This window comes from Boleophthalmus pectinirostris, unplaced genomic scaffold (assembly GCF_026225935.1).
Source record: "Boleophthalmus pectinirostris isolate CB_2022bp ecotype Guang Dong unplaced genomic scaffold, ASM2622593v1 HiC_scaffold_1, whole genome shotgun sequence".
Classification (NCBI taxonomy): Eukaryota; Metazoa; Chordata; class Actinopteri; order Gobiiformes; family Gobiidae; genus Boleophthalmus; species Boleophthalmus pectinirostris.
Genome location: NW_026570970.1, coordinates 31,354,652 through 31,367,694, shown reverse-complemented (window position 1 = coordinate 31,367,694; position 13,043 = coordinate 31,354,652). Strand labels below are relative to the sequence as shown.

General features: G+C 41.4%; 1 protein-coding gene across 1 annotated transcript in view; it reads left to right on the top strand.

The window, feature by feature from the left end:
* Nucleotides 1-13,043, top strand: part of LOC110158187 (inactive dipeptidyl peptidase 10-like) — a 71,420-nt gene that overhangs the window by 37,739 nt on the left and 20,638 nt on the right. Inside the window, exons 11-16 of the mRNA XM_055150268.1 lie at nt 3,742-3,839; nt 6,213-6,336; nt 6,735-6,773; nt 10,016-10,123; nt 12,206-12,297; nt 12,483-12,530. Of these exons, the coding sequence (XP_055006243.1) occupies nt 3,742-3,839; nt 6,213-6,336; nt 6,735-6,773; nt 10,016-10,123; nt 12,206-12,297; nt 12,483-12,530 (509 nt within the window). The remainder of the gene's footprint in view (nt 1-3,741; nt 3,840-6,212; nt 6,337-6,734; nt 6,774-10,015; nt 10,124-12,205; nt 12,298-12,482; nt 12,531-13,043) is intronic.

Below are 13,043 nucleotides of genomic sequence, written 5' to 3'. Positions count from 1 at the left end.
AATCTACTCTGAAACCAACAGGGAGCAGTGAAGGGCAGACAGGATTGGGGACGTGTGGTCATATGTCCGTGAACCAGTTAAAAGACGAGCAGCTGCGTTTTGAACGAGCTGCAAGCATGAGTGAGGACTGGCTTATGCCGACACAGAGGACACTGCAGTAATCCAGTCTGGTCGTGACAAAAGTGTGGATCAAAACCTCAAAAGTGATGGCTTTATCTGATGGAAATATCTTTACCACAGCACTAATTAGTTTGTCAAGTTTAAAGTCTTGATCAGTTTTCACTCCCGCATTTGTAACAGAGTTTGACAAACTGTGCCAAGGATCTGAGGTTAACTGGAACTTGTTGTTGAAGCTGTAGTTTAGATCTAAACAAACATGTTCTGAAATACATGAGGAGTGATTCTTGTATTAGTTTGTCAGTTCATATTTCAGTCTCTGTTAAATAATAATACATATGTGATTTTTTACAATGTGCACTAACAAAAGAACTCAACTTTTTTCTTTTAAACACAAATTGCCAATGTAATTATATGTATCCAAGACATATACGCAGATCAATGTGTGTCTTATTATCCAGAGCCCAGTCTCCCTAGAGAAACTCTGTGTGTCTGTGTATTGTGTTGTCTTTTCTATACACTCCATACGTCTCTGTTTTATACGTTAATGAGCTGTGCTCATGACAAAGGTCATGATCTATAAAGGACGATAATGCTCCCTAAGGCTGCTTCCTTTTTCCTTCCTCTCTCCTCTTTCTCTCCTCTCCTCTCTTTTACCTCTCTCCTCTTATCCTGGATCTCCTCTCCTTTCTCCTTTCTCTCTTTCTTACCTCTCTCCTCTCATCCTCCCTGTCCTCTCTCATTCCTCTTTCCTCCCTCTATCCTCTCTCTTACCTCTCCCCTCTTATCCTCCGTCTCCTTTCTCCTCTCTCCTTCCTTTCCCCTCTCTCTCCTCCTTCCCTCCTTCCATCCTCTCGCCTCCTCTCTCCTCTTTCCTCTTCTCTCTCTTACCTCTCTCCTCTTCTCTCTTTTACCTCTCTCCTCTCATCCTCAGTCTTCTCTCCACTCACATTCCTCTTTCTGCTCTCTCTCTCACCTGCATCCTCCCTTTCTCCTCTCTCTTACCTCTCTCCTCGCCCCCTCCTCTCTTACCTCTCTGCTCCCCCCCTCCTCTCTTACTTCTTTCCTCTTATCCTCCCTCTCCCCTCCTCCCTCCCTCCCTCCCTCCCTCCCTCCCTCCCTCCCTCCCTCCCTCCCTCCCTCTCCCTCCTCTCTCTCTCTACTCTCTCTCTCTCTCTCCTCTCTCTCTCCCTCTCCTCCTCTCTCCTTCCCTCCCTCTCTCCCCTCTCCTTTCCTCTCTCATTTCTCTTTCCTCCCTCTCTCCTCTCTCTCTTTTACCTCTCTCCTGTCATCCTACCTGTCCTCTTTCATTCCTCTTATCCTCCCTCTCTCTTCCTTCCCTCCTTGCCTCCCTCTCCTCTTTCCTCCCTCCTCTCACCTCTCCTCTCTCCTCTTATCCTCCCTCTCCTTCCCTCCATCCTTCCTTCTCTCTTCCTCTCTCTCTGTCCTCTTTCCTCTCTCCGCCTTCTTTCTCCTCCTCCTCTCTCTCCTCTTTCCTCCCTCCTCTCTTCTTCCCTCCCTCTCCTCTCCTCTCTCCTCCCTCCTTTCCTCCCTCTCTCCTCTCCTTTCTCCTCGCTCTCTCTTACTCTCTCTCCTCTCATCCTCCCTGCCCTCTCTCTAACCTTCCTCTCCTTATCCTCCCTCTCCTTTCCCCTCTCTCTCTCCTCCCTGTCTCCTCCTTCCCTCCTTCCTCCTCTCTCCTCCCTCCTTTCCTCTCCTCCCTCCTGTCTGCTCATTAGAACCTGTCCTTGCTCTTTAGTGCTTTGTTGGCTTTGACATGAGTATAAATAGAGAGGCGCGTTGCCTGCAGCTCATTGTTTCAAATCCTAAAGTGCATCATAATAATCAGGCTCTGGACTGTGTGGGCGGAGTCAGAAGAGCTACAGATGTAACCTTTAAGACAATGGCAACTCATTATGGTGTATTTTTGTAGGTTTGATGCGAGTGCATGGAGGTTATTCTCTCAATCCGTTATGTTTTATTTTAAAGTTCCCACACAGTTATGAAGCTGGTATTACAAGGCATTTAAGGAGAGATATCTAAGGTATTTTGTGAACTCGAGCTCAGTGTATCAAAACTGGTACACAACTGAGACAATAACTGTGACGAAACTGAAACTAAACCACAAAGTGTACCAGGAGGTTTAAAGGTGCACCGTGTAACTTTTTTGTTGGGCTCTGTCACCTGTTTGTTTCTATGGATATGTCATTGCTCTACCCTCAGTGTTACACAGTATGACATTAAACAGCTCAACCTTACAATTACAAGTCGTTTTAACTATCCACAAAAAAAAAAGCAATCTGACTGTAAGAGGGGTTGCCTATCCCTGGATCTGACCTGTAACTTGGTCTGGTTTGGTCTCCATGAAGGTGGAAAAGTTTAATGCCATACTGTGAAACATTCAAGACAAAGCAATAACAGCTCCATGGAGAAAAGCGTTTGATAAGACCACCACCAGAATGTGTAATGAAGAAGAAATAAACATATATAACTCACACCGGACCACCGAGTCACACTTCTGGGGGGAAGTTCATTTTATAAAATCAGAGACCAGGAACCAACATTTCATCTTGAAAGGCAAGTTCTAGTAAAAACAATAGAACAGAGAACAACAGACTGTTAACGTCACATATGAACAGTTCTTCAGATAAATATAACATAAACAACAGAACAGAACAAGTTTAACAAACTCTCCATCTCACTCCAAATCACTAAATAGCTGTTGTCAGACTCAGCATCAGTTCCAGTTAGAATTATTCCAGCCTTTCTGAATCCTGACAGGATGGTTTCAGTGTCACTGAAGTCCAGGTTTTGTCGATCCATCCAATGACTTCCAGGAAAGTCGCATGTTGCACCCTCCCGGAGTCACAAGTTTCTCACTCACTCCAAACTTTTTTTCTGCTGCTCGATTATTGTTTTTTAATAGCAGTTCAGTCTTCTCAGTCATCTTTATAAGTTTGTTTAAATGTTAAGTTTTTAGTGGTACAGAAGTAATGGTGACATGATACAGACAGGACAGAGCCTCTTTCTTTAGGAGACATGGGCAGTAGATCAAGAAGTGACAGTGGTACAGGAGTAACAGGGGCAGCAGATACTGACACACAAGACTAGAGCCTCTCACTGCTGTCAGTGTGAAAATGTTAATATATAAGTCACAGAACCAACCAAACCATGAAAAAGGTGCTTATAGTTGCACTGTATTATAAAATACAGTATATGGCAAGACACATAATTGTACATAACTGCTGAAGGCAGTTAAGGGAATCTCTGCAGAAAAAAAAAAAGGTATAAAGTAACTGTTAACCTGAAACCACTTTGTGAGAACATAAGGTGGAACAGAGCATGTTTAGGTTTGGAGATGTAGACTAATAATAAAGGGTTACTCAAACATGTGTGAATGAAACAAAACACAACTCCAGGTATGTTTCTGAGGAGGTAACATAAGATCTTTAAGCTACAGGGTTGGGCATAGTTCACATCTCATTCCTACCAGGCAACGTGTGTCCTGCCTAAAGACCCAACAATAGAGCAGGAATAGAACAGTCAAGAATGTGTTGCGTAACTGTATTGTGTGTATTATATGTGTAACTGTATTGTAAATAAAGATATGTTCTGTGTTTTCAGATGGGTCAGCCCAATCCCACAGTGTCTCTGAATGTGGTGAGTCTGGATGGCAGCTCAAGGACCACAGAGCTGGGACCTCCTGACAGCTTCATAAAGAGGTTCAGTACACACTGTGAAACACTAATGTAGTGTTGAGTGTACAGCAGTGAAATGCAGAGGTGTAGTACTGCCTGATGCCATATTACATTTAGTCACAATATATTTTTGGAAGCATTTGGCATTTTTATACACATTAACTGTAACTGAGCAAAATTATAACTCTTCTTCTATTTAAAGGTCACTGCAGAAATTAGATTTTTCTGCAGTTTAAGGCAAGTTAAAATGTTGTTACCTCAAAAAGACACCTATTGTTTTTTTGTTTTGTTTTTTCACACATGTTTGAGTAATGCTGGTTTTAGTTAGTTAGTCTGTCTGCATCTCCAAAACTCAAAATACCCTGTTCCATCTTGTGATGTCATGGAGTAGTAGTTTTCACTTAACAACTACCTTTTACCTTTTGTTTAAGTTTGGAAATTCCAAGGCTGAAATTAATCAAAATGATTCTAATGAATGTGTATGGAGTGAAGCACTTCCTGTATTACCACATGACATCACAAGGTTTTCTGTTTGAGAGAAAAAAAAAGAGAGAGAGAAAATCAGCTTAACTATGCAGAGTTTATGTTTTAAACTTGTGTGAATCAAACAAAACACAACACCAGGTATGTTTTTGATGTGGAAAATAATGCAATATGGGTTCTTTAAGTGTATCTGCTACAATGATTGGGACCTTAGATCTAGAATTATTATTCTTTTTTGTTTGAATATTCTTTGAAACAATCAGAATTTGTACAAAATGTTTGATTTGAAAAGACTGTGAGTTATAATTTTTTTTTATTATATATTTATTTTTTGTCTTTCTATCTAATAAATTATGCAAACAAATGACTCAGAACAGCCAATCCCAAAAGATGCACAATAATGTAAAATCCTCCAGCTGAGGTAGTCCTGATTGAGATTAGCCAAGATTTGGAGATGGGTCCTCGGGCACCCACTTCTCCTGACAGCCACTGCTCCTGACAGATTGCCCCAGCGGCACTGATGAACAGGTCAAATGCAGAGGACAACTTTTCCTAATGCATACCTTATCCTTAATCACAAACTTTGTACTCCATCCATCCACTTTCATCTGTTTATCTGGGGCCAGGTAGAGGGGGCAGCAGTCTAAGCAAGGACTCCCAGACGTCCTTCACCCCAGACACTTTCTCCAGCTCCTCCCAGACCAGCTGAGAGACATAGTCCCTCCAGCATGTCCTGGGTCTTCCCCGGGGCCTCCTTCTGTGGGACATGCCCGGAACACCTCCCAAGGAAGACGAACAGGAGGCATCAGGAACAGATGCCCGAGCCACATCAGCTGACTCCTCTTGACGTGGAGGAGCAGTGGCTCTACTCCGAGCTCTTCCCATGTGACTGAACTCCTCGCCCTATCTCTAAAGGAGTGCCCAGCCACCCTGCGGAGGAACCTCATTACGACCATTTGTTTCCGTGATCTTGTCCTTTCGATCATTACCCAAAGCTCATAAACATAGGTGAGGGTAGGACCATAGATTGAGCAGTAAATTGAGAGTAGAGGTCTGCCTGGGACAGAATTTTCAGTCCCGTTCCCGCTGCGCTCCCACAAAAAATTTTAATTTTCAGTCCTACTCCCACCTGCATCTGCAATATTTTGTCCCGCTCCCTCCCTTTCTTAAGCTCTATCAAACACGGAGAAGTGAAAGGAATTGGGCTGTGTATGGGAGGAGGCATGCTGGGTGTCTAGCAGCATGGTTAAGTCCTGACTAAATCCTGTTTTAGTCCTGGTTTTAGACCTGTTTCTAAACCTGGTTTAGTCCTGGTTTAGTTCTGGTTTAGTGGTGCAGCCCACGCAACGTATGGAAGGAGGGACTGTCTGTGTGGTGTACAGAACGGGGGGACTCTCCACATGGCGTGGCATACAGGAGGGGGGACAGTCTGCTGCTTAAAATGTTGTTAATAATGCCAAATAAAATCTCCAGCACAAATTATGTATAATATGCTAACATTCATCATTTGTATATTTACTTTACACTCATATTTAGTTTGCGGGACTGCAGTTCATCCCTCCCGCCCACTCCTGCATTGTGTAGTCCTGCTCCCGCATACACCCACAGTGAGCTTTCAAAATGTGTCCCGCGCTGCACTGTTTTGCGTTGGGTCCCGCGGGTTGCAGGGCTCTAATTGGGAGCTTTGCTGTTCCACTTAGCTCCCTTTTCACCACAACGGTTCAATAGAGCAACCGCATCACTGCCAACGCTGCACCCATCGGCAGCTTTGTACTTTCTTTAGTAATTATTCAAATCACCCCTTTTAACTTTTACTTGAGTAAAATGGCTCTAAGGCAACTGCACTGCATTACTAGAGTGTTACTACTACTACTACTACTGCAGCTTACACATCTTGTTCCATCTTGTCCCCAGTGAATTCTACATCTCCATGGTGAAGTGGGTGAGCAGCGAGAGAGTGGCCGTGCGCTGGGTGAACCGCGCTCAGAACATGTCCATCTTGTGTCTGTGTGGAGTGTCCTCCGGGGCCTGCACAAAGGTGAGTCTCCTCTAGTGTCTCTTATGTGTCTACGCTGTCACTGGACTGTAATATGTGTGTGCAAGACAGCGTGAGCCATAACCCATGCCCTCTGTCACACACACTGTATAGAAATGGACAGAGCTAACCTGCTCTCCGTCACGTTCCAAATAGAAAGCGAGTGAGGTCTGCTTGCAATTGACTTCTGCTGAAAAACTGTCACTCCTTGCTCTGTAATTGCTACTTTCAGCCTCGTTGTTTTGGTCTTAGGAAGTTCATTTTAATTCAATTTCAGTGTGTTTTAGGTTCATTTGGTTGCAACTGTCTATGGTCTGTCACTGTACTTTATGTGTGTGTTGTGAGAGACAGTATAAGCTATAACCCATGTCCCCTCTGTCCTCTTTGTGTTCCTGAAATAGAAACATGTGGCGTCGAGTGAGAAGTGGCTGGATAGACAGGTGAGAGAGGACACTCTTTCTGTATAAAGGAGCACATTTGTTGCTGTCTAGCTCTCGCTATACTGGGCTAGATAGGTATTTCAGGATATTTCTGGCTCTATATTAAACTCACATCAGAATCAGAATTAGTTTTATTCATCCCCAAAGGAAATTATGTTCGTCACAGGCATGCAGCCGACCAGCGGAAGGAACTGTTACCAAAAAATACATTTAAAGGAGCCCGACCTGATTTTTACTTCAGTGAAAAACAGAAGGAATTCATTTAAACAGATTGCAGTGATCCAAAGTTATTCCTTAATTACCTTATGCATCCTGAGGCCTTGTCACAACTTTCAGAGGCCAGTGCGGAGTTTTGCTGTCACTGTAGTGCTCATGACAGCTACCATTCTAATACACACATTATCAGACAATCAAAAATGTAGATGCAGACAGTACACAGCAAAATTATTCTGACCCCAATAGCAGTGTGCAAAAATATTGAAATATAGATAAATCGTATCATTTAATGTGATGATACAGTATTGATGTCGTGGACTGCTGTATCAATATATTGCCAACATAAATGATTTTGTTATCAGTTTTGTAGACAGGCTGGTGCCACCGAGTGCCTCCACTCAATTTAATTTCTCTCCAGCGACTAGGTCAGGAATCAGAATACACTAGACCAGGGGTGCTCAATACGTCGGTCGCGATCTACCAGTCGATCGCCAAGGTCGTGTGGGTAGATCGCCGTGTCTCGTCTCGGACTCACGTTTGGACTCGGTCTTGTCTCTCACTCAAGGTCTGACACTTAACAAGTGTGATCATATGTCATTATGGCCGCTGCTGTTGGCAATAAACTTGTACAGGTGTGCAGGAGCGTGTGGGGCGTCTCAGTGCAGCCTGTGCGCTCAGTGCAGCCCGCAGAGACTCTACGGCACATCACAAACACACACGCTCCCTATGCACGGCTCGTCTGCAACAGCATGTGCCCTCGTGTACCAGCGTGCATCACAGGGCAGGTTCAACTTCCTAAACATCCTACCTGTCCATCTGCCTCACGTCAGCACGCCGCCCCTCGCCTTTTCACGCTCTCGCTCGTACAGCGAACTCAAGCCCCTCCCACAGTGCGCGCTGATTAGAAGAGCAAGACCAAACGTGAAGCAAAAATTTGTCTAAATTTGTGTTACAGTGTTGGCACAAAGCAGGTCTACAGCATAGAGCGGATCTACAGAACAGACCTACTGCCACATTTGGCTGAAGTTTGTCTAACAAAAGTGCACAAATGCATCTGTGTTTGTCACGATGTGCGTTTGGTCTGGTAAACGTGCAGAGGCTGGTAAATATCACTGCAAAACCAGAAAAGAATGCAACTCCAGTTTGGAACTTTAAAAAACAGGTTTAAAAATCTTCCTTCACTTTTTCACAGTTTTGTGTAAAGTGCCAGAGGAAGTTCTCTTAAAGAAGGGGTTCTCAAACTGTGGGTGAGGGTCCAAAAAAGGGGCACAGAGTGTTTCAGTGCAGTGCAGTTTGCTTGGCTTTGTATTAGGTAGATCATTATGACTTGGTCATTTTTTAAGTAGCTCGCATGCTGAAAAAAGTGTGAGCACCCCTGCACTAGACGGTTAGCAAGAACCCCGGAAGTTGTAGACTACACACCGGCCAATCAGTGAAGAGCTGTGAAGCCATGTCTGGGTCCCTTTTGTGGTACAACACAACAGTAAACAAAGCGGTCGAGTTAGATGTAGACAAAGCCATACATTCTGTGTTGGCAACGATTCCTGAGATCGAGGATTTTCACTCTCTGCTTTGTTTGTGTTGTGCCGGCAATTCCTTAGACACCACTGAGTGTTCCAGCGCATTACATACGTCACAACCAAATAGCAGAGAATGGTTAAATAAATTAAGTACCCCCTACCCTCGAGCGAACAAATCCTAATGCTGCGAAGTCGGACGGTTTCTGTGAAGTAAAACCGACTGATGAATCAGGTTACCAGTTTTGTTACTTGTTCAGAGGTAGGAAACTCGGAAAAATAAACTGAGAGAACTACAAATACCATGATCCTGTGCTCTGTTTTAGTAGAGATTACTAGTACATTAAGAAAATAAAGAAAAGAAAAAACTGTTTTTGAACACGTTTAAAACATAGCATATTCACAATTTTGTTTGCCTCCACAAAATATCGCAATAAATATCGTACTGTGAGATGTATACTGTGAAAGTATCGTATCGAGAAATGTGGATAACTGCTGCTGTGAGCCTCGTGGATTTGGTCTTAAAATATTAATGCGCTCTACATGATCCTGGTGTTTTTATTTTGCTATTTTGTCCATAAATATAACTGCTATCGTGAGATTAATTTGACAGAACACCGAATGCTACGGGCGACGTCATGCTCCTTTAGTCCACTTGTTTATACAGTCTAAGGTCTATACACGTACAGGAGGCCATTAAGATGTATGTATGAATATATGTATGTATGTATGAATGAATGATGATATTATAACAGATATTAGCAGTAAAATGGAATGTTATGTGGTTTCACTTAAATTAAAGGTTGTATGGAGGATTTTTTTTTTTTTTAGTTTAAAATTGTCATTGAAAGTTTAAAATACCATTACAGAGACGCAGCGGCTTTTAATTATGATGACCGAAAAAAAAAAAAAAAAGAATGAAAATCTATCAGTTGTGGATGTAGTGAGGCCAGATAAACATCAGCCAATAGAAAACGAGGCTCCCTCTTTTTCTATTGGCTGTTAGGTTGTCAGTCAAACTCCCTACATTTTTAGTGTAACTGACTCGTCGGCGCTCAGGGATTATGTGGTTTATGCAGCGGTTCTTTGAGGCTTTTTCAAAACTGTAGCTTCCTCGCAATTCGCACAAAGTTTGTTGCGATGGTGGACGAGAATCCACGACCAGTTCGCCGCAAAAGAAAGTCCAAAGGGTCTAAAAACTGACGTGTCGGTCGCTAAAAATATTTCTAGGCTGGTCACTTCAACAGTAATTCTGAACATGCACTGGATGTAAACAAATGTGATTTCTAGAGTAAAGAGGCGGGACGAGATGTTTCTACTGAGGAAGGTGGTGTCACGCATGCGCAACATTTGAAAAAGGACTATCGCTGTATTTCGCTTCCCTTAAAAAATCCTCTATACAACCTTTAAACCTATAAATGCTCCAGAATAGAAAATGTCCTTGAAGTCTGTAGGCCAACGTATACAAAAGCCAATGTAAACATTTAAATCTGATGGTGTTTTTCCCAGAATGAGGAGCCAATTTTTTCCAAGGACTACTCCACATTCTTCATCACAATGCCAATCAAACACGGAGGACGAGGGACTTTCAGCCACATCACAATGATCTCCAACAAGGTAAGGAAATATGCTCTTTTCATGGCAGTTAAAGATAACATTATCACAAATAACTGCAGTGACAGTGTTGAAACCGGGACTAAACCTGGATTAAAACAAGGATTAAACTAGGACTAAACCAGGACTAAACTAGGACTAAATCATGAATAAACCAGAACTAAACTAAGACTAAACTATGACTAAACTAGGATTAAATCAGGACTAAATCAGGACTAAACTAGGACTAAACTAGGACTAAACCAGGGCAAAACCAGGACTAAACTAGGACATAACTAGGACTAACTAGGACTAAACTAGGACTTAACTAGGACTAAACTAGGACTAAACCAGCGCAAAACCAGGACTAAACTAGGACTAAACCATGAGTAAACTGGGACTAAATCAGGACTAAACCAGGGCAAAACCAGGACTAAACTAGGACTAAATCATGAATAAACCAGGGCTAAACCAGGGCTAAACCAAGACTAAATTGGGACTAAACTGGGACTAACAAGGACTAAACTTGAACTAAACCATGACTAAACCAGGACTAAATCTGGACTAAATCAGAACTAAACCATGACTAAACCAGGACTAAATCTGGACTAAATCAGAACTAAACCAAGAAGTTAAAGGAGTTTAATAAAAACAAGAAGAGCTCAGCCGAAATATACAGAATTTTTGTGTCTTTTCATGTTAAACATGTGTGAATGAAACAAAGCACAACAAAGTTTGTGATGGGGAACATTAGAACATACATCAGAAAATAGTGCAATATTGGCTCTTTAACCAGAACTAAACCAGAACTACACCATGACTCAGTCAGGACTTAAATCTGGATTAAGCCTGGTATAAACAATTTTAAACCCACGATGGAAACACACTGAGCACTGCTTACTAAGACCAACAACCTACAAACCAAGACTAAACCAAGTCTACCTCAGATTAAGTCACGTCTAACAGTGGACTAAACCAGGTCTAAGGCTGTGCAATGAATTGAATTTTGATCCCAAGTTTGTGTGTCAAATGATCTCCCCAATTCATATAATCGAGTTGAAACGATAAAGCTTAACAAAGCTTATTTTGGGATATTTCTTCTATAAATAAGTATATTTACTTTATTTTAAATATAGAGATTGTTGAACAGTTGGATATATAGTTTATTCTGGATACATTTAGGTTTTTCTCTGCCTTATTTCATGTTCAAAATATATTTTATTCATTTTATGTTTTATACATCGCAAAACTGCTCTAAGGCATATGTTTGTAGCCTATATTTATTTTCAATTTGAAAGTTTTGCTTAAATTATCAATAACAAAATGTTTTTATTGGGAGAAAATGCTGAATAAATTCAAAGTGTAACTCAAAAATAATTGTTTGAATAATCGTGATTTCAAAATTGACTAAAATAATCGTAATAAAAATATTTTTTTCCATAATCGAGCAGCCCTAATCAAGTCTAAACCACCTAAAACACTGCAGGACAGGAACATCACACAGGAGCTGCACTAAACCAGATGTAAATCAGGACTTAACAAGGTCTTAAGAAGGACTCAAACAAGTCTAATAGACAAAACCAAGTCTAAACAAGCACACAATCAGGTCTAAACCAGGACTAAACCATGTCTAAAGCACTTCTAATACTGACACTCTGCAGTTTTGGTTCTGCTCTGAAGTCTTTGTCATTTACATTATTTGGCTTTTATCAAAACACTCAAATTAATTTACTGTTTTCATTTATTCCAAAGATAGTATTTATTGTTTTTTAGTTTTTAGTTTTTTTTTTTAGTTTTTTTGTTTTTTTTTACCAAGATGTTAACCTTATTATATCAATTCTTGCATTATCTCCTTTGTGTCCCCATCTGCACTTTTGTTCACTCATAAAGTTAACTGCAAACTCTTATCTCCTAAAATGATGGTCTATAAGTCTGCTCCCTGCTACAGTGGAGAAGGTAATTAAGAATACATTAAGGGGCATTAAACCACACTAAGACTACAACCCCTGCATTATGGCAAACTGTAAAGCAAAAATCACCGCAGAAATGTCTTTATTTCATAGTTATCGTGCTTTTTTTGTTACTTTTTTTTTTTTTTTTTTATAGTCAGAAGGAGAAGACGTCAACATTCGGCATCTAACCTCTGGAAGCTGGGAGGTCACGGACATTGTGGCTTATGATGAGAACTCGAATGTGCTGTAAGTTTGATTTAATATGTAATAATTAATGATGCTCTATGTAACTTTTCTGGTGGGGGTGTGTATTGTGTCATGATGGTAACAGCTGAACTTTCTTCCATAGATATAAATGTAGAACCTCCCACTATGATATATCAACATTTCCATATTTGTAATTGTAACAGCAGAATGTGTTTGTTTCCTAGGTATTATCTGAGCACTGAAAATGGAGCCTTGCAGAGACAGTTGTACAGGTAAAGCCAGTGTGCTTGTGTCTGCTCGTGTCTGGGTGGGTTTCATCTGGGCCTCACTGTTCCCCCTTCAACCCAAAACATCCCCACTATTCCTGACAGGTCGCTCCAGCACTTCTGAACCATGGATCAAATTCCCTTATGGGGACAATAAAGTGGATCTTAGTGTACTAGTATGGCTAGTAATAGTAGTAAACAGAGTACTATTGGTGGAAGAAGCAGAATAAATCTTAGTAGTATTAGTATTAGTAATAGTAGTAGTAGTAGTAGGACTAGTAGTAGTAGTAGTAGTAGTAGTAGTAGTAGTAGGAGGAGGAGGACTAGTAGGAGTAGTAGTAGTAGTAGGACTAGTAATGGGACTAGTAGGACTAGCAGTAAAAGTAGTAGGACTAGTAGTAGTAGGAGTAGTAGTATTATAGGACTTGTAGCAGAACTAGTAGTAGTAGTAGGACTAGTAGTAGTAGTAGTAGTAGTAGTAGTAAGCCTAGTAGGAGAACTAGTAGTAGTAGGAGGAGG